Genomic DNA, 21,538 nt, shown 5'->3' on the forward strand with positions numbered 1-21,538 from the left:
AGTAATAAATTGTTCCATTATTATGACAGAATATTAGTGCAAAGTAGGCTAGCCTAGAGCTGATGTAGGGAAAAGTGGTATAAGATAATGTGTCTAATATATAGGTACACCATATTTATAACACAGTATGTGCCGCTGTGACAGATTTCGTACCACACCTGCCTGTCTTTTCTAAGTTTATGCTGTCTAAATTTCATTTTTCGTCCTGGAAAACCCTCTTAATGTTTAAGATCCTCAGTGTGACTGGCAATAACCATATATTACCATCGCCATGCTTAGTGGAGTGATCTAGTATCTAGTATTAAAAATCAGCAACACGTCTTTCTATGAGCTGATGGCAACATAACAAGATATTGATAACAAGAAACATGACGCATTCCAGTTAAGAATGGGTTTATTTCTTCCCATGAATGTGAACATCAAGCTTAGTCCTACCATGGTTTGTGTGAATATACAAACCCCAACCTGAACTGGAGTGCTACCTTCTATCTTGGTATATGGTCTGATTATTCTACTGAATAGAATATGACTTATAGTTCTTATATTAACTTCCATGATTTGTACATGTGTATGGCTGTCTGATGTGATGTGCATTGCTTCTTGTAGAAAACATTGGCACAACGAACAGATATCCCCCATATGTGTGCGTACAAATTAGTGACTGTGAAGTTTAAATGGTGGGGTTTGCAGAACAAAGTGGAAAGCTTCATTCAGAAGGTAAGTGAGTAATGGCAGGGCCTTCTAATACTCCTCAGCCATGTGGACCTGACATATCGATTTTGGAAGCTGTTGTTTTGTGGCTTACAGCCTGTCCCTTCACTCTCTGCATACAACGAACATGGTCTACAGGCCATTTGACCATGGGTCTCCTTGTGAGCTTCAGGTGTCTTTGTGTTTATATAGCCCTGCACCTCCCTGGTTTATAACTGTATATTGGTGTTCTTGGCTGTGAAGGGAATTGAATGGTGCTGTGTTGCAATACCATTTACAGTCATTGACCAAAGCGAAAAGTATGAAGGCAATGCAGCACTAAAGCAATGATGCAGCCCCTTCTATCCCAGGATCAGTAGGGGTGCCAGCAGTCTGACCCGCATTGACCCAAATATGAGAGCAAAGTCTTGAGACTTGATCTCTCTTTCTCTTTGGGAATAATACTTTGACTACATTAGCTCCTTAACCCTTTAAAGAATGTTTATTTACATGTTAAAGGGGTATTCCAATGAACATAACCATTCTTAAATGTGTAAATAATTAAGTTAAACATTTTTACAAGTATAAATAAATATTTTGCACAGTTGTAAAGATTTTCTTTAAATATTTTTTGTTCACAGTCTTGTGGTCTTCATCGGTTGCCAATGGATACGACCATGAATGAAGGATCTTTCTGATGATTTCCTTATTGTGGCCGGGATATCTTCTGATACATGTACTGCCCCTTCATGATAATCCAGCTACAATAGGAAAATCATGGCTGGGTTTTTGGCAAGTCCCAGACCATATAAAGTTTCTGCATTTGTGGTCATATCCATTGGCAACCGATGAAGATGACAGATTGTCACCACTAAGATAGTAGAGAAAATCTTTAAAACTCTGCAGACTTTTTAAAAACTTACATTTACAAAAATGTTTAACTTTTAATTATCTACAAACATAGATACAATTATACTCATGGGAGTATCCCTTTAAACATATTCAAGATTTTTTGGTGATGTTTCTAGTTTTCCATATCATTATCTATATTTAAAAAATCCTAAAAATCTTTTACTTTGTTTATCACCACAAAGCCGTAATCGAGTGTCAGTTCCTGTGTCCTGGAGGTGGACTGCGGGCCATAGACCCAATAGACTGTAGGAGAACCTATTGTCTTATATCTGAGAGCTATTAGGCATGCTCTGTGACCTATGTAGAGAGAGGAGTAGAGAAGCATAAATCTTTTAATATGGACAGCTAAAGAAGTATTCCCAACGTATAAATTGATGGCCAGTATATGCCATCACCTTCTCATTGGTGGGTGTCTGATCTATGAGAACCTTGAGAATGAGTAGGCTGCAGGGCTGATTTAGTTTTCCATGCACAGCAATGCTCCTGACCACCCCATTGTGTAGGGAACTGCACATACTGTATATTCCCATATATCCCATATATTGGAAGAAAGCTGTGCTGCATTTCCTCCACACAGGGTGGTCAGAAGCATCACTATTTGGAGAAAATTGTGAAATTAGCTCTGCTGCCCCTTAAAGGGGTTGTCCGGGCCCCAGATTGTTTTTATATACTCATGACCATTCCACCGAATTATCACCAGTATGTCATCTGTTGTTGTCCGACACCCAGACCTTGCACAGATTTTATCTTTTCTAGCAGCCTGTGGGTTCCCGAAGCTGTAAGTGAATGGGCAGCTCATGCAGGACCACTTCTATTTATGTAGTAGGAGCAGTGCAGCAGCCCCGTTCACTGTAGCACCACTCCTATTACCTGACTAGGAGGAGCACAAACCACCCATCCTCTCCGGAGGCTGCTAGAACCAATGATCTGTATGGGGTCCTGGTGTCGGACCCTGACAGATGACACACTGATGGTCTTTCATGTGGATAGGCTTTCTACACGATCTTGGAGAAATCTTGTAGAGAAGTTCTATCCTGTGAATAGACAACCTCTTTAAATCTCAGGATTGTGGATATCAGACCCTGCTTCCACCCCCACCCCCCCCACACACACACACACACACTGATCATAGAAAATTGCATAAACTGGCAATATGCCTTTTGCTGTACAAGAAGGGAATAATATAGTAATAGAAATCCATGGAACCCTTCAAGGTGCAATGTGTGTGTCATACATTATATTGTATATCAATACATAATCACTAGAGATGAGCGAACACTAAAATGTTCGAGGTTCGAAATTCGATTCGAACAGCCGCTCACTGTTCGAGTGTTCGAATGGGTTTCGAACCCCATTATAGTCTATGGGGAACATAAACTCGTTAAGGGGGAAACCCAAATTCGTGTCTGGAGGGTCACCAAGTCCACTATGACACCCCAGGAAATGATACCAACACCCTGGAATGACACTGGGACAGCAGGGGAAGCATGTCTGGGGGCATAAAAGTCACTTTATTTCATGGAAATCCCTGTCAGTTTGCGATTTTCGCAAGCTAACTTTTCCCCATAGAAATGCATTGGCCAGTGCTGATTGGCCAGAGTACGGAACTCGACCAATCAGCGCTGGCTCTGCTGGAGGAGGCGGAGTCTAAGATAGCTCCACACCAGTCTCCATTCAGGTCCGACCTTAGACTCCGCCTCCTCCGGCAGAGCCAGCGCTGATTGGCCGAAGGCTGGCCAATGCATTCCTATGCGAATGCAGACTTAGCAGTGCTGAGTCAGTTTTGCTCAACTACACATCTGATGCACACTCGGCACTGCTACATCAGATGTAGCAATCTGATGTAGCAGAGCCGAGGGTGCACTAGAACCCCTGTGCAAACTCAGTTCACGCTAATAGAATGCATTGGCCAGCGCTGATTGGCCAATGCATTCTATTAGCCCGATGAAGTAGAGCTGAATGTGTGTGCTAAGCACACACATTCAGCACTGCTTCATCAAGCCAATACAATGCATTAGCCAGTGCTGATTGGCCAGAGTACGGAATTCGGCCAATCAGCGCTGGCCAATGCATTCTATTAGCCCGATGAAGTAGAGCTGAATGTGTGTGCTAAGCACACACATTCAGCACTGCTTCATCAAGCCAATACAATGCATTAGCCAGTGCTGATTGGCCAGAGTACGGAATTCGGCCAATCAGCGCTGGCTCTGCTGGAGGAGGCGGAGTCTAAGATCGCTCCACACCAGTCTCCATTCAGGTCCGACCTTAGACTCCGCCTCCTCCGGCAGAGCCAGCGCTGATTGGCCGAAGGCTGGCCAATGCATTCCTATGCGAATGCAGACTTAGCAGTGCTGAGTCAGTTTTGCTCAACTACACATCTGATGCACACTCGGCACTGCTACATCAGATGTAGCAATCTGATGTAGCAGAGCCGAGGGTGCACTAGAACCCCTGTGCAAACTCAGTTCACGCTAATAGAATGCATTGGCCAGCGCTGATTGGCCAATGCATTCTATTAGCCCGATGAAGTAGAGCTGAATGTGTGTGCTAAGCACACACATTCAGCACTGCTTCATCAAGCCAATACAATGCATTAGCCAGTGCTGATTGGCCAGAGTACGGAACTCGACCAATCAGCGCTGGCTCTGCTGGAGGAGGCGGAGTCTAAGATAGCTCCACACCAGTCTCCATTCAGGTCCGACCTTAGACTCCGCCTCCTCCGGCAGAGCCAGCGCTGATTGGCCGAAGGCTGGCCAATGCATTCCTATGCGAATGCAGACTTAGCAGTGCTGAGTCAGTTTTGCTCAACTACACATCTGATGCACACTCGGCACTGCTACATCAGATGTAGCAATCTGATGTAGCAGAGCCGAGGGTGCACTAGAACCCCTGTGCAAACTCAGTTCACGCTAATAGAATGCATTGGCCAGCGCTGATTGGCCAATGCATTCTATTAGCCCGATGAAGTAGAGCTGAATGTGTGTGCTAAGCACACACATTCAGCACTGCTTCATCAAGCCAATACAATGCATTAGCCAGTGCTGATTGGCCAGAGTACGGAATTCGGCCAATCAGCGCTGGCCAATGCATTCTATTAGCCCGATGAAGTAGAGCTGAATGTGTGTGCTAAGCACACACATTCAGCACTGCTTCATCAAGCCAATACAATGCATTAGCCAGTGCTGATTGGCCAGAGTACGGAATTCGGCCAATCAGCGCTGGCCAATGCATTCTATTAGCCCGATGAAGTAGAGCTGAATGTGTGTGCTAAGCACACACATTCAGCACTGCTTCATCAAGCCAATACAATGCATTAGCCAGTGCTGATTGGCCAGAGTACGGAATTCGGCCAATCAGCGCTGGCTCTGCCGGAGGAGGCGGAGTCTAAGGTCGGACCTGAATGGAGACTGGTGTGGAGCGATCTTAGACTCCGCCTCCTCCAGCAGAGCCAGCGCTGATTGGTCGAGTTCCGTACTCTGGCCAATCAGCGCTGGCCAATGCATTCTATTAGCCCGATGAAGTAGAGCTGAATGTGTGTGCTTAGCACACACATTCAGCTCTACTTCATCAGGCTAATAGAATACATTGGCCAATCAGCGCTGGCCAATGCATTCTATTAGCTTGATGAAGCAGAGTGTGCACAAGGGTTCAAGCGCACCCTCGGCTCTGATGTAGCAGAGCTGAGGGTGCACAAGGGTTCAAGTGCACCCTCGGCTCTCCTACATCAGAGCCGAGGGTGCGCTTGAACCCTTGTGCAGCCTCGGCTCTGCTACATCAGAGCCGAGGGTGCGCTTGAACCCTTGTGCACACTCTGCTTCATCAAGCTAATAGAATGCATTGGCCAGCACTGATTGGCCAGAGTACGGAATTCGGCCAATCAGCGCTGGCCAATGCATCCCTATGGGAAAAAGTTTATCTCACAAAAATCACAATTACACACCCGATAGAGCCCCAAAAAGTTATTTTTAATAACATTCCCCCCTAAATAAAGGTTATCCCTAGCTATCCCTGCCTGTACAGCTATCCCTGTCTCATAGTCACAAAGTTCACATTCTCATATGACCCGGATTTGAAATCCACTATTCGTCTAAAATGGAGGTCACCTGATTTCGGCAGCCAATGACTTTTTCCAATTTTTTTCAATGCCCCCAGTGTCGTAGTTCCTGTCCCACCTCCCCTGCGCTGTTATTGGTGCAAAAAAGGCGCCAGGGAAGGTGGGAGGGGAATCGAATTTTGGCGCACTTTACCACGTGGTGTTCGATTCGATTCGAACATGGCGAACACCCTGATATCCGATCGAACATGTGTTCGATAGAACACTGTTCGCTCATCTCTAATAATCACTGTTATCTTTGAAATCTAGGATCTATTATTCTTGAGCCATTCTTATTCTGCAGCATTAAGTCCCTTATTCCATAGATAATGCTGACTCACGTACCTTACTTTACTGAAAGGTTGATCACGTCATGGGTTAACCTTCCAGTAGATCTGGTGAAGTTGTACAATCATTAAAATGTGTATGAATTACATATTACTATAGGGCTATATGTATAATAAATGGACTTCCTCTGTTCCAATGTATATCATGTATCTGCAATTCAGTAATTTTATTTATAGGCTGGAATGACAAAGTGTTTGCACTTATCTTTCATTGCAAATATCTGTATATTCTTTTCACTCTATGAGGGATAAACGTACATAGTGATAGCAGGCTACAAAAAGCACCAAATATGCAGCAAACTGGTTTATTTAGAAAAAAAACTGGAAAATAAATAAACCTTGACTTCAGGCACAAAATGAGCAAATCAAAATACAGCCTTAACTTCAGGCAAAAATGAAATAAATACCTGCTCGTCTGAGCTACTAAATTAACAGCAATGTTAACCTAACTATACGTGTGGTTTAGTACCAGTTACGCGAACAAATCAAGCACAACTTTGTCTCACCGGACTCTGGGTTACAGGACAGACCCAGACACCTCCTTTCACTCCATGGATCTGCATTGGAGTACAGAATCTGCAGCCTTTTAGGACATCTCATTATAAATACATAGCTCTTATTATGGAAAGAACAAACTTCTCCAGGATCTTGTAGAAAGCCTTCCCAGAAAAAATAGAGCAGTAGTAGAATATATAGCACAGGTGAATGGAACAAACTTTGCTATATACTACACTAATGAAAAGTGCTGATGTCTTTAAAGAGGACCATTCATGGTTTGGGGCACAGGCAGTTCCATATACTGCTGGAAAGATGACAGTGCGCTGAATTCAGCGCACTATCGGCTTTCCCGATCTGTGCCCTGGGTAAAGCGCTATCCTTCTGCCCAGCAGCGCCTATCGCGCTGCACAGTGTGAGCGGTGAGGAACGCCCCCTCCCCTCCTGATAATGCTCGTCTATGGACGAGTACTGTGAGCAGAGGGAGGGGGCGTTCCTCCCCGCTCACACAGTACAGCGCGATAGGCGCTGCTGGGCAGAAGGACGTTCCTGACACTGTCAGGAACGCCCTTCTGACTGTAAAACGGTACCGGGACCGATAGCGCTTTACCCAGGGCACAAATCGGGAAAGCCGATAGTGCGCTGAATTCAGCGCACTGTCGGCTTTCCAGCAGTATATAGAACTGCCTGTGCCCAATCTGATGAAAGGTCCTCTTTAAGTATTTCTTGTGTCTTTGCGTCTTACCTGATTGATTCTGTCCAGAGATGTACACAGTCTGTTTATAATGGAATCGATTTAGAGGGGGAAGAGGAGAAGGAGAGATACAGATATGACTCTGACTACAGCATTAAATGAGTCAGGAGGTGGCTTCATAGTAATACCTGACAACCCATCTGTGTTCTGTAAAAGAACGGTCTACACATATTGCTGATTTCTCTCAGTTTGAGGCACTGTCCTCTTCCACCCTCTCCATAGAGTTCTATTGTACAGATTTAGTTAGTGACAGGAAGAGGCAAGTCAGTGAAGAAACAGGCACTTATACTTATATATACTCGAGTATAAGTCGAGTTTTTCAGCAGTTTTTGTACCCCCTCCCTTTTCCCAGCACCCAGCAACTACTACACCCAAAAACTCCGACCATTTTAATTTTTTAAATTTCCAGTAGCTGCTGCATTCCTCCCCCCCCTATACTCGAGTCAATAAGTTTTCCCAGTTTTTTGTGGTAAAATTAGGGGCCTCGGCTTATATCCGGGTCGGCTTATACTCGAGTATATACAGTATTTTATATAACGTATGTTACAAAGTATTTAATCCTCATCTTAACTATGGCTTTATGGGGGGCAAAAAAAAATTAGTTACGCTTTAAGATTTCAGTTTTAGGACAAAACATTCATTGTTGTGTATTACAATCCCCTTTGGATAATCGGGGACTGTGCACAAGGCATTAGAGTCTTGGGAAGGAAAACTAAAAGCGGTAGTACTATTCTATAAGGCGGAACTTTAGTTAACATTCACCATTATTGAAATTAAAAAAAAAATAAAAGCAATCAAATATAATGAGACTTTAGAGGGCTATAGGAGTTTATATACCCCCCCACACACACACACACACTTTGCGTATGTTCACACTCTGTGTTGTCAAGTTGCAATATTTGCTTAAGTTCAGGAAATGTTTTGTCACTTTTTGGTGCACGGCGCTGTTTCTCTCAGCCTCCCATTAATTTAATTGGAATTTTCAGCACTGACTGTTCCAAGATAGATCAGATAGATCAGGGATGCTTTTGTTATTCAGCTGCCCAAAAAAATCTGCTTTAATAAAAAAAATCAATTCGATAGAGATTTCAGAAAAGGCCTCACTCAGCACAAACTGCATGCTGGCATTTTAATATAGAACCAGGGACCTAAAAACACATGAATGGTAAACAAAAAATAGGTTGCGGTGTATTTTATAAGTTTGGCATTACTGTACATCTAGCATTGGGCCTGGAAATTTTTTAATAAAAAAAAAATCCCTCAAAACACACTGTCTGTTGTGCCCCCCCCTCCCCCCAATGCAAAAATTTGCCATTTCTGAAAACTAGTATTAAAACTTCCCCGTCTCCCCACATAGCCAGGAAGATATAACCTGAATGTAGGAGCAGCACTTATTATCTCAGCAGTAAAGTCATATTCACACCAACATGTTCTATTCAGGAAACGCAGTCTGTGTACGATTTCCCAGACTAATCACAGCCGTATGAAATGTAACTTATTATTGGGAGTTATAATTCAGTGAGCTATCGAACAGCCGGACACTACAGTACTAAACTGACGGCTTTATGTGAGATCAGTACAGTAGCAATTTAGTGTACTGGGGTTCACTGCAGCATCACTAAGATCATCCATTGTTTTGGAGGTTTTTTTTCACCGATTGTTGAAAACAGATGCAAAACTCTTGTATGGCCAGGGCGTTTCACAGTGCCTGTAAAATGGATGGGATTCACTAGAAACATTACAGAACAATACCCGTAGCATAAATGCCGCAATTTCCCAAACTGTGGTTTTCCAAAAACATGTCAGTTATACCTGTGGAAACTCTGACGGTAGGTATAATTAAAGCAGAAATTCACCAGAGGAAAATTCTGTGGATCTCCTGCAAAAAGCTCGGTTTTTCACGCAGTGCTTTTTCACAGCGTCGACTGGATGGAACCTTCTCTTAAAATGGACTCAAATCAATGTGGGATCCGTTGAAACAGGTGCCCCTCAGATGCAAAATGGCACCCATCAGTCGTGTGGATGTAGTTTGACACTATGTTTGCATAGTCGTGTCATTTTATCATAGCCAAGTCAGCACCAGAGTAACATCCTTTTTTTTCCCCCCCATGGTTCCATTAACCTGTCAAAACAGTAGAACATGCTTCTTCTTTTTCACGGATCACAGGCAGCACTGGCCTGAGTACTTCTAAAACGAAAAAAGTACAGGTGCTTCCTGTTTTCTAACAGCAGATTTCTGTCCTACTTGGCTTACTCTGCACTTTGCTTTTCTGACTTTTAATATAAACCAAAAAAAGCATGTCCTTGTAAAGTAAGCTAAGACAGGATGTACTTTTATATCTTGTGTTGTCATATTCCAAGTAATGACATGTCCAGACAATGGTGACTGGGGTTCTCAGCCCTTTTTGCTTTAGGAAATGATGGAGGGGTCCTTGCATTGGTTAGGAAATGGTGGAGGGGTCCTTACATTGGTTAGGAAATGGTGGAGGGGTCCTTGAATTGGTTAGGAAATGATGGAGGGGTCCTTGCATTGGTTAGGAAATGATGGAGGGGTCCTTGCATTAGTTAGGAAATGGTGGAGGAGTCCTTGCATTGGTTAGGAAATAGTGGAGGGGTCCCTGCATTGGTTAGGAAATGGTGGAGGGGTCCTTGCATTGGTTATGTATTTCTTTGACTTGTATGCTTTATACAACAAGCTGAACATTTATTTTATGCTTGATGTTGTTTGTTCTTTCAGCAAGAGAGGAGGTTGTTTACAAATTTCCATCGGCAGCTCTTCTGCTGGCTGGACAAGTGGGTGGAGTTAACAATGGAGGATATTCGTAGGATGGAGGAGGAAACCAAGAAACAACTTGATGAGGTCGGTATTTTGGCTTTTCCTGAATGTCTTCTCATGCACAAATCTTCACATTAATCAGAAATGAAATGGCCAAAAATATCCATGATCGAGAGTGGAAATATGTTCTTCCTACCCCTTGTAGTAGGATTTTAAAAAAAATAAAAAATGCACCATTACATTTTACAAAAATTTAGAAATCGTAATTCTTACTGGCAAAATTATTGATCACAGGAGTTCCTCTATTACTGGGGTCACTAAAAGACTGTTAAGGGGAAAATGACGCTCAGGTCAGGATCTTTCTTACTACTACACTGACCTTTGTTTTCTGGTATTTTTTGATTCACCCTTCTCCTGCTCTGAAAGCTAAGATTCTTAGCCTTAATATACAATAGCATTATAAACTAGTTATAGTACATGTCTATTGTGGTCCCTGACAGGAGACCACTGCCTCATGACACTATAGGCCATAAGAATCCTTGATTTTTATTTTCAGAGCTGAATATTGCAAAAGCAAAGGATTTTCTGAAAACATTCATTGATGACAAGGAAAGCGGTGTAGGAGAAGATAAAAATGGAGTTCATTAGTTGACTAAAGAGGGCAGAAATTAGAGGAAAGGGGTGTGGTTTATTGAAAATAGGGCATTGCTTAAAATTTACCAACTGGCAGCAAAACGTTTTCTGCAAATGCCAACAAAAAGGTGATTATATATCCTATTGTATGATATATCAGATATCATACACCAGTTATACAATACAACTTAAAGGGTTTGTGCAGCATTTAGAGCAAAGTCAGGGGTGGTCGGAATGGATATAAAACAAAAAAGAAAATATAATCTCCTATCCCTGGCACTCTGTCATTCAGTCCCAGACCCCTTTCTCTCCTGTGCCAGTACTCGCTGCATTGGAAGCAGAGGCTCATATGACTGCTGATATCTATTGGTGGCCTCACCATTCACCAGTGAAATCACTCTCATACATCGTTGGCGTCTGTTCCGACACAGTGAGACCCGTGACGGGAGGGAAAGGAGACCGGGACTGGATAACAAAGCACTAGGGATAGGAGAGTATGTCTTTCTGTTTTGTGTTACACCCACACTGGCCACCCCTGAGTTTGCTGTAAATCCTGGAAACAGTTATAAAGGGGTTGTCCTGCCCCAAATTGAATTTTATTACTGTTGACCTGTCCACAGGATAGGCCATCAGTATGTGATCTGTCAGGGTCCAACTACTGGACCCCACACAGGTCATCTGCTACAGTAGCCTCCAGGTGCCAGAAGCTTCTAGTGAATAGATGGTGTGCGCAGCACCACTTACATTCAACTAATAGGAGCAGCAATGCAGTTCACTAGAAGAACTGCTTTGCATTGGACGGCGGTGCTGTGCTGCTCCTTTTACCTAAATAGGAGCGGTTCTGGCCGACCACTAGCAGCTTCCTGCATCTGGACCCTGCTAGATCATATGATCTGTTCAGGGTCCGGGTGTTCTGTGGATAGGTCATCAGTTTGAATATTCCATTAGAGGAATTCCATTCCTTTAAGTCACTGTAATATATTTGGCATAACTTGTGACTGGTCTAAGTTTACTCTGCCTGTATATACACCGCATTAGTAAATCTTCAATGTGTTTTATCAGTAAGATATTATTGTACAGTAAAAGCAACATAATGCTGGAATCAGACATGGCTTTAGATTTATTACAAGGGAAATTACAAGTCCATTATGCTGAAGTCTGAGTTGGCATAATTTGTGCCAAATTTATTGAATTCTGTACAATGTTTGATCAATTTGGTGCCTCTGTAAGTCTAACACTTTTATTTTGAGATGTTTCTATACTAACTACAGACTAGAGCACCACATTGTGTACACGCAGTGTTTTGGTCGTGGTAGAAACGCTGCATATTACAGTACCTGCAAAGTGGATGGGGTTTTGGCTATTTCCATCCTCACATTGCATAAAAAAATCTACAGTGGGAATGTATCGATTTCAAAAATGCGTTTTTGTAAATCACAGCATGATAATTATACCTACGGAAACGCCAGCGGTTTCCATATAGGAGTAATAAGGCAGAAAGTCCGCAGAGGAAAACTCTGCAGACTTTTTGTGAAAAATGCTGCTGGACAAAAATGTGGTGCGTTTCCACCATGGTCTTTCCTGCAGTGATTTTCGGCAGCAGCTCGCTATGTGGGTCCTTAGCCAGTCACTGGAGTACAGACAGGTAGATAAGATTTCCCGACCACTTATCGGTATTGGATTGAGTGGTAGAAAAATGCTAAATGTTGCAAAATTTTGGCCCAGAGGAGTACAAAGTGTCAAACACTGTACTTTGTGACTTTTTAACTCTCCACCCATAATGTTGTTGTTTTTTTTTATGTGGCCATTTTTTGATCAGTTAAAACCATGATTGAATCCAAAAATTGGGAAAAATATGAAAGAGACTGTAACTTCTAGTCTATTTTTGATGCCCCAAAAACAAAATTACTAGATGACTGACTGTGTACTATTATAATCTTCACATCCAAAATCTATCATCATGTGTGCTTACATGGGTTAACCAGAATGTGGGTTTTTTTTCTTGTTGTTTTTTTTTTTTTTAAGACTTGTCTATTCTTGTGTCAACTAAATAAGTAATTATTGTTTCAATTTTAGATGAGAGAGAAAGATCCGGTGAAAGGCATGATGGCGGCAGATGACTAGCATTGAAGTATTGAGTTCAGTAAGTATAGTAAGTGTATTGCTTCTATCCAGGTTTCGGTGTGATTAGGTACCTGATTGTAAACGGTGAAATGTACCGTTCCTGTACGCAAAGACCATTTACAAAGAAAGGCCATACATATCTGTACATAGACACATTATAGTCCGTAACAGACCTATGACTTCTGTGGGGAGAGTTACAATTTCCGCCATTTTGCAGCAAACCACATGATCAGATGCTACAGATTAAAACTGTAGCAATTGGTCTTTGAAAATGATGCCTTTAGTGAAACAACCCATTAAGACTTGTGAAATTTAAGATTATTTTAGATAAAGTTATGAATGAGAGGAAAGCTCATGCATTGCACGTGTCAGGATGTGTCAAAACCTCCTTTTCTTCAGTATCACAAGCATGACTTTATTTTTTCTTTTAAATAATCTTCTTTTTTCATTCACATGAGTTTTTTTTCCCATCCATTATCTCAATCAGTTCAGTGGAAACCTCTTGTTGAAGTGAATATTAAAACATATTGTACATTTTTGCTTAAATATTCGTGTGATAATGTATGGAAATATATCAGATAGCTAGATGGATTATTTCTTAGCTTTAAAGATACCACTACCCCAGTAAATAGCAGAATGGCTGCATTTTCTCAAGTTGTATGGGAGAAATTGCCGTAATTTTGACCTGATTTCTTGCTGTGCTGCTATTGGCTGATGCTGCTCCTTCCAGCCTTCCTGTTCTGTATCCAAACAATAGGGAAAAGGAGAGGGGAAAACACAGCCCACTTACTTGACCTTTAAATAACTTGAGAAGTCTATCCACGGTGATGCCGTTTCAGTATTAGAAATTGGAGGAAGCCCGGATACGCCCCATCGGCTTGGGACACAAATGCAAAAAATCGGTGAAAAAGATCCAGCTCCACTCCAAGGTCTTTTTCAAATAAAACTTAGCATTTATTGATGCACTGAATAAAATCCAATCAAAAATTGAAGAAACATAAGCACCATTATGGTGTTTCCATATTCATTGTTACAGAAGACGCAACTGACGCGTTTCGAGGATTGTTCCTCTTAGTCGTAGCTAAGCTTAGCTACGACTTAGCTACGACTAAGAGGAACAATCCTCGAAACGCGTCAGTTGCGTCTTCTGTAACAATGAATATGGAAACACCATAATGGTGCTTATGTTTCTTCAATTTTTGATTGGATTTTATTCAGTGCATCAATAAATGCTAAGTTTTATTTGAAAAAGACCTTGGAGTGGAGCTGGATCTTTTTCACCGATTTTTTTTCCTGTTCTGTAGGTGCTTCATAGAAAAGAGACTGGATTTTTTATTTTTTTTCGGGCCACCTTGTCTCTAAGAGTCACTGCAGTCTTATTATTTAGTAATAAAGTCACTGATCACTGCGTGTCCTCATGGATGTCCTCAGCTCCCTGTCCTGATGTTAGCTATTATATTACACTAGAGGCTTCAGTATATACATTTGGTTGCCTTTATAAACCATGATTTTGTATTGTTGCTGCTGTAAGATTTCTTTAGCATGCGATTTCTGTTGATTTTGTATGTGACTTTTGTACTGCAACCTTTATACTAAAGTTTCTATAGGTGATACTAAATGAACTGCTCACTACTAAAAGGAACTTTCCTTTACTTTAATATTGATGACTTATTCTTAAGATAGGCCATCAGTATGAGATTGGTGGGGATCTGACTCCCTGCACCCCCACGGTTGGTTGTAAAGCTTAGGCTAATGCAGAAACCTTTTTCTTCCAAGGTACAGTGTTGTATCTTGTCTAGGAGCCATACATGGTACTACTTGTTTTTTGGTCCTATGCACTTGTTTTGGATGAAACTGCAGCACTATTTGCTCAGTAATCTATGAAAAGTCGAAGTGCTACCACCCCTTAAAACAGCTGGTTGATGGGGGTGTTTAAGAGTAGGCCATACTAAAGGGATTTCAATATTGATGACCTGTCATTAGGATAATTCATCAATATTAGGTACCTGACACCCTCAATGATGAGCTCACACCAGCAGCTGTGGCTGCGGGAACTAAACAGTGTAGGGAATAGGAAGCGGACAACCCCGTACATTGTGTAAGTTCTATTCCTGGTTACTGCAGATCAGCTTCTATTCACGTGTATGGAAGATGGAAGTTCAGCTTAAGTAACCTGGCCTGGCCACTACACAGTGTACAGAGCTGTCTGCTTGCATTTCTGTACACTGTATTAAAAAGGCAGCCAATATTAGTGGAGGTACTGGGTGTCAGACTCTACCCCCTACTAAGGATAGGTCATCAGTATCTGAAGCTTGAAAGATTCCTTTAACATTCCAGAAAAGCCCTTTTTAAATTTTCATATTTACCATTCAGAGGACTAGGAAAGCAGGATGACAAGCTCCGTAGCTGCTGCATCATTGGCCATGAGTTGTTACGTGAATGTAAAGTTTATAAATCCTCCAAGACAACTCTTGACTTGCGGTATAATAATGCTAATTCAGCATATGAGTATTTTTTTTAATGTAGATTGTGAGCCCCACATAGAGCTCACAATGTACATTTTTCCCTATCAGTATGTCTTTGAAATATGGGATGGAAATCCATGCAAACACAGGGAGAACATACAAACTCCTTGCAGATGGTTTTATGCCGTTGGCGGGATGTGAACACCAGGACTCCAGCGCTGCAAGGCTGCAGTGCTAACCACTGAGCCACCGTGTGGCCCCTCCGTAGCATATGAGTATATTTTATACATTATCATATTCCTGGTTTTATAACCAGTATTATCTTTCATGGTCTGATATATGACATATTTGTTTCTTTTCTCTCTTTCAGTTCAGAACGTGAAGTGATGGACAGGAATATCCTGTACTCCGGTCCTGATGGATAGCTCACTTCTAGATCAAGTCCACTACCTGATTTTGCAAAAGATTTTACCCCCCTGTAGTTTACTCTAGGCACCCCGTAATATTGTGAGCTAGTAGTCCTATAACAAGCAAGCGCTATGATTCTCATACCTGCGTGATGAAGGAGCTCACTCCTCAGGTGCATATGTGTATATACTGTATTAACAAAGCCCTCTGCTCTTATATTTTCATTGTCCCCAGAGAGTCTACTGAGCTCCTCTTTCATTTAAATGTCACCTTTAGGAAGAAAGACAAAAACCCCCTAATGTCTTGTGATAATTGTGAATTGCAAATAGTTCTGTTATACTTATTTGAGACCTGAATTGCTATCTGAAGCCGTGATCTTATTTTATGGGAGGTGCCAGCACCATTGGTACCGTAGTCCCATTTTACGTGCAGGACAACGAACGTTCTGTACGTAATGAAGACCTCTATAGCAGAAGTATCTTTTCTGTTTTGTATTCTTAGGGTCATTTTGGTTTATGTCACTTTAATTTCCAATGATGTAAATAATTGCAAGCCTGATGGTTTATGTTATGGTAAGACAATCTAATTTCCCAGCTTGCACTGGTCTTGACATTCCAGTTGTTCCTGTGTTGTAAGCCTGCCGCCCAACTGACCGCATCTCCCAACATTGTCCCCCAAAATTATATGGATTCTGTGTAACTAAGATATAGCGTCACAACATATTTTCCTAAACTGTAATCATGTATATACCATATGCAGTCCACATACTAGCTGCTGCTTCGGAAAGCTAGCAGAACATGCTGGGATTTGTAGTCGGACAAAATGTATACCGCCACAAGTCTGTTTTTTGAGCAACCGACAGTTGTGCAATAACCCCGATTCATGTCGTATTTTTCGAAGCTTAACTATTTCTATCCCTTTCCATAAATCTGTGTGCATTTTTTTTTTAAAATTTTTTCATGAGGTAAATGTTAGATTGGGTGCAGATCAGTTCCTGAAGGGTTAACTAGACTCTTTCAATTATGTAAAACGTAGAGGTATCTCAGACTAGTAATACGGAAGCGGAGACAATAAAGTACGCCTATTTTATTATATATTCACAGATGTTTCTAAGGGGTTTACAAAGAATTGCTACTATAAAATATAACCGCTTGCTCCTGTACTTCTGACCAAAATGTTTGAATTCAGAAAAAGCGGGCCTTATTTATCAAATCTGACGTCAAGAAAATCTGCCCTTAGTAACTTATCCGGGCTCAGCTTTCATTCAGGGTCCGTGGCTGGTTGCCATTTTCTTTCAGACAGTTTTGATAAATCAACCCCAGTATGTTGACTCCTTGGGGTTGTGTATCAGTTGTGTCATTTAGAGAGTCGTTCTCTGAAGTGTCACATCTGCACACTGCGCCATTATGTGTGGTAAAATGATGGACGCCATGACTATAATGTGGTCCATTGGGGTTGGTATCCATCATGTGATGGATGTATAATCCTCCCATGACAAGACAAAACAACAGAAATGAACAGTCCAGATGTGAACAGAGACTAACAAAAAAAACACCTTCCATGTTTGTGAACCGTTTTGGAAAAATGCAATGTAAACTGTGATTGGTTGCTTTGGGCAACAAGGCCAGTCTTGATAAATGAGGCCTAGCAGTTGTGTTACACATAGAAAACATTTTAGCAAGAGAAGATGACTCGAGAAAACATGACTTGTCTATCGATGTACTTGTATCATGTCTCTATTATGGACAAACTGATACATCAGCCCCATTGAATCACCGTGATTACTTGGAAGACCTGCAGGATAAAGGCTGACATATTGTGGCTTGAGTCTTTCTTTGGGCTGGAATCACTGCAAGACATTGGCGTTTTTAATGCAGATTTTTCAGTCGAAGCCAGAAGTAGATTGAGAAGGAATGGGAGATATAAATGAAGGACTTCTCTACGTCTCCTTCCAGCTGGGAAAAATTGTGGATTTGGCTTAAAACACTGTATCAAAAACTGCATGTGTGTTTCCAGTCTTGAAGGGGAGTTTCTTGATATCACAATTGCTCTCAATGGTCCCAAATTAAAGTCATTTTATTATATTTGACTGTTCATGTAACGTTCTACTGGTTTTTTTTCGCTATGATGTTTCTGAAGACCTGATATCACATGAACGTAGCATCAACACCTGTTATCTTAGTGCAAACTCTTCACGAATGGAGGGTAGTCATGGACCTCCATGTTCATGTCATATCTTCTAGTGGTCTTTCCAGTAAGACTGTTCTGCTATTCAGATCTCCCGTAGAAGGCAAGGGAGAAGGTGGCTGCAAAATAGATCATAGGACCCCCTTTCTCAGGATAGGTGCAGGGTAGAACTTATTTTGGCATATCCACAGAGGTTGTCATAAATCTCCTGTATGGAAATATTCAGTTAATGGAGAACGTTACAGCAGAAATAAACAAGAGCATATCATGAAGGAGATTGAGAGAGAAGAATAGACGAACATTTCTTAGGTAAGAGTTTTGTAAAGTTTTAGCTTTGTAATTTGGGCTCATAGAAAGCAATGGTTATATCCTGAAAGAAAGTAAATGGCCGAGGCAAACCTCTTTTTCCCACTTTCTTTGTCAGTTCTTAGAAGACAAGATGGCGGCGGATCAGACTGTATGGTTTATAGTAAATGTATGTTTAATAATAATAATGTTGGATTTAATAACTGTATATAGTGAAATGCTATATTCCATTTGTGTGGATATCATAAGCTTCTCGCAGAGATGTCAAAGATAATCTATAGTTGGACCCATGCAGCAATGGAGCAACAGTCCCTTATTTATTTAGGACCCAGCACATGCATTTATCAGATGTAATATCACTCCACACCAAATAGAAGGATATATTTTTGTGAAATGTTATAGTTTATAAGTATCTATATCCCATTAGTTATTAAAGAAGTCAACGTTTACCTCAGACAGCATTTCTCATTACCTGCCTTTTTTTTTTTTTTATCAATCTTTTTGGGTTAACAGGAAAGCAGCTGCTTTTTATTGTTAAAAAAGTAACAGCCGAAACCTCATATCTAAGAGCATTGTTCTATATAGTATATAAACTATATCACCTACTAGCTCCCTTTTTGCTTTAACAACCATCTAAAGGACTGTCAAAAAAATTGGTCATGTCCGTTTTTGTTTTTGTTTTTTTAACGGTTTTCACGGATACCTCAATGCACTCAAAGGTAGGAATGGATCTGTCAAAACGGGCACCCCTCAAGTGCAAAATGGCAATGAAAAATTTCCATTTTCGCCGCTGGTTTGTACCATGGTTGTGTGAATATAAGCTTAAGGCCACATGCTGCGAGTTCACAGTGGATTCGCTGCTGCAGAATTATCTGTGGTTAACACTCTGCAAAGTACAGAACAAGCAGATGGCATTAAAACAAGTCCTATCTACACACTGCAGAAAACAACCCGCAACGCAAGACACTGGGGCAGATAAACTATGTAGCTTTTAGACTATCTTAAAGTGCACTAGGTTTTCTAAAATGTGTAATGCTGATTGAAAATCTGCTATACTTTTAGACTGTCCAGTCTACCTTTAGGCCGGGTTCACATGGGGTATTTTGGACTGGAATTTGACGCAGAGGCCGCCTCAGGTTCCGGTCCAAAATACAGGTAGCTGCGACTGGATGCCGCTGCAGTATACTGGCATCCAGTCACACACTCCTCTCCGGATTAGGCCCAAATGAATGGACCTAGTCGGGAGGAGGGAGAGTGTCTTCAGGCGTTTCCTGAGGCGAATCCGCCTGAAGAATGAGCATGACGCTTCTTTTTTCCGGGAGCTACCAATTTCAGCCTTTATAATGCAAAGGTTGACAATCCAGGGTAGCCATACAGGAAACTGCCTGTGAAATCTACAGTACAAGCCTGCTGATTTTTGATGATATTGGATGTCCGCAATGGACATTTCACTGCGAACTTGCAAAGTGTGGTCTTAGGCCAGGGAATTTATTCTAGTTGTTCCACATTGAGCTTTAACAATTGGCCATCCCACAGACTAAGGGTATGTTCACATATCCAAGCTGCTTCTATTGTAGTTTCTCTCCAGTGTGGTACAGAAAAGCAGGAGGGAAACTGAGCAGAGGCACCTAGCGTGCGTTTGGCGTGCCAGACAGGCACTGACCTGGACCTGCAAGGAGCTGGACAGAAAAAAACATTGCAAGTAATGTATTTTATTCTGGCTCCTGGTGGGTAGGAAACGCCATACATATGTGAATGGACCCTATAGGATATATTGAAGGTGAGCTCTGCTGTATGGAGCAGGGAGCGGTTGCTGGTACCACAGCGACTGGGTGCATGATGGCAATAAGGAATAGTTCATAGCATGTCCTACAGATCATTCACTACTGGTTGTTGAGATATAAATGGATTGATTCCTGTATATATGGTGGCTGCAAATACAATTAACTTTATGTCTTCATATGCTATCATTTACAAATCATAGAAGATCTGGTCAGTTACCTACATATAATCCATACAGACATTTGTGAGCTGAACCAAAGTTCAAGGCAATGCAGCCTATAAGGTCACCTGCCCATGTACAAACAAAATGGCTGTTGATTCGGCCCACCCGGTAGCCGCTTGCACCATCTGGGGTATAAAGGCTATTTAATTTATCAGCTGGTTTTTCCATTATTCACTGCTGCTTTTGTTTTATGAGGAATCTGTCCTAGCTTTCCTGATAATGGAAGTGGAGGAAAACCTCACACTTGATGTTCTCAATTGAAACTGCTGCTTTCTTGTCCTGTTATACTTTGAGTAAATCCTCTGCTGATCTTCAGACAGATTCTGATTGTTTGATAACATTCTTCCTTTTGAAATAAGTAATATTTGTAGATTTGCCTAGACTATTGTTGTTTCTTTTATGTGAGTTTGTGCCTTTTTTGTCTAATATTCCAATGCAGGTATATTGGAAATAAATATTCTAGAAGACTTTTGATTTTGTAATTGTTTCTATTTTAACTACCTTGCGCATATATATATATATATATATATATATATATATATATATATATATATATATAATTAGTGGGGAAGGTAGCTCGATAGCAGCAATGGGGCAGACCCAACCTGTCAGAGACAGGGACACAATGTCTGGTGCAAATAGGTTTATTTGAAAAAAACAGCAAAAGAAATAAACCTTTACTTCAGGTACAGAATTACAGAATAAGCAAAATACAATACTGCCTTAACTTCAGGCAAAATGATCAAACAAAAGCCTTCTCGTTCAAGCACTAACTAAACAGTAAAAAGCTAGCTATAGATGTGGCTTACTACCAACCTCACAAACAAAATGGCACGGTACAATCTCACCAGACTCTCAGTATTTCAGGACAGACCCAGGCGCCTCCTCTCACTCCCTGGATCTGCCATGAAATTCAGGCTCTGCAACCTTTTTTTTAAAACTGTAATTTTTATTGAAAAATTTTTCATAACAAAATGTAATACAAACAAACAAACAAAGGTAGAAATGGTACATTGGAGAGGTGGAAAGGCTGTAGGCCAAACCCTCAAACAAGAACAGAGATTATGGGGGGCCGACAAACGACCCAACAAGACATTGAAAGAAAAAGGAACTACGACAAGACAAAGGAGAGGGGGGGGACTGGGTTCAGAGGCCACGTAGAGCACAGTGCGTATCCCAGGGGGACCAGATGGAGTGGAAGGCATCCAGAGTGTTATTAATACTAGCCGTCACAAACTCCAGACTCCTCACATCTTTCATGCGGGCCAAGAGCTCAAGGCCAGAAGGAGGGTTCTTTTTCCTCCAATTTTTTGCAATTAGGGTCTTAGCAGCAGTGCATAAAT

At 41.5% G+C, this 21,538-nt stretch overlaps 1 protein-coding gene across 1 annotated transcript in view; it reads left to right on the forward strand.

Annotated features, from left to right (window-relative positions):
* The window catches only part of PITPNA (phosphatidylinositol transfer protein alpha), a 59,335-nt gene extending 38,671 nt beyond the window's left edge, over window positions 1–20,664 (forward strand). Inside the window, exons 9-12 of the mRNA XM_075263914.1 lie at window positions 607–717; window positions 10,029–10,151; window positions 12,777–12,843; window positions 15,660–20,664. Of these exons, the coding sequence (XP_075120015.1) occupies window positions 607–717; window positions 10,029–10,151; window positions 12,777–12,824 (282 nt within the window). The 3' untranslated portion in view covers window positions 12,825–12,843; window positions 15,660–20,664. The remainder of the gene's footprint in view (window positions 1–606; window positions 718–10,028; window positions 10,152–12,776; window positions 12,844–15,659) is intronic.
* The last annotated feature ends 874 nt before the right edge of the window (window positions 20,665–21,538 follow it).

This window comes from Leptodactylus fuscus, chromosome 2, assembly GCF_031893055.1.
Source record: "Leptodactylus fuscus isolate aLepFus1 chromosome 2, aLepFus1.hap2, whole genome shotgun sequence".
Lineage (NCBI taxonomy): Eukaryota > Metazoa > Chordata > Amphibia > Anura > Leptodactylidae > Leptodactylus > Leptodactylus fuscus.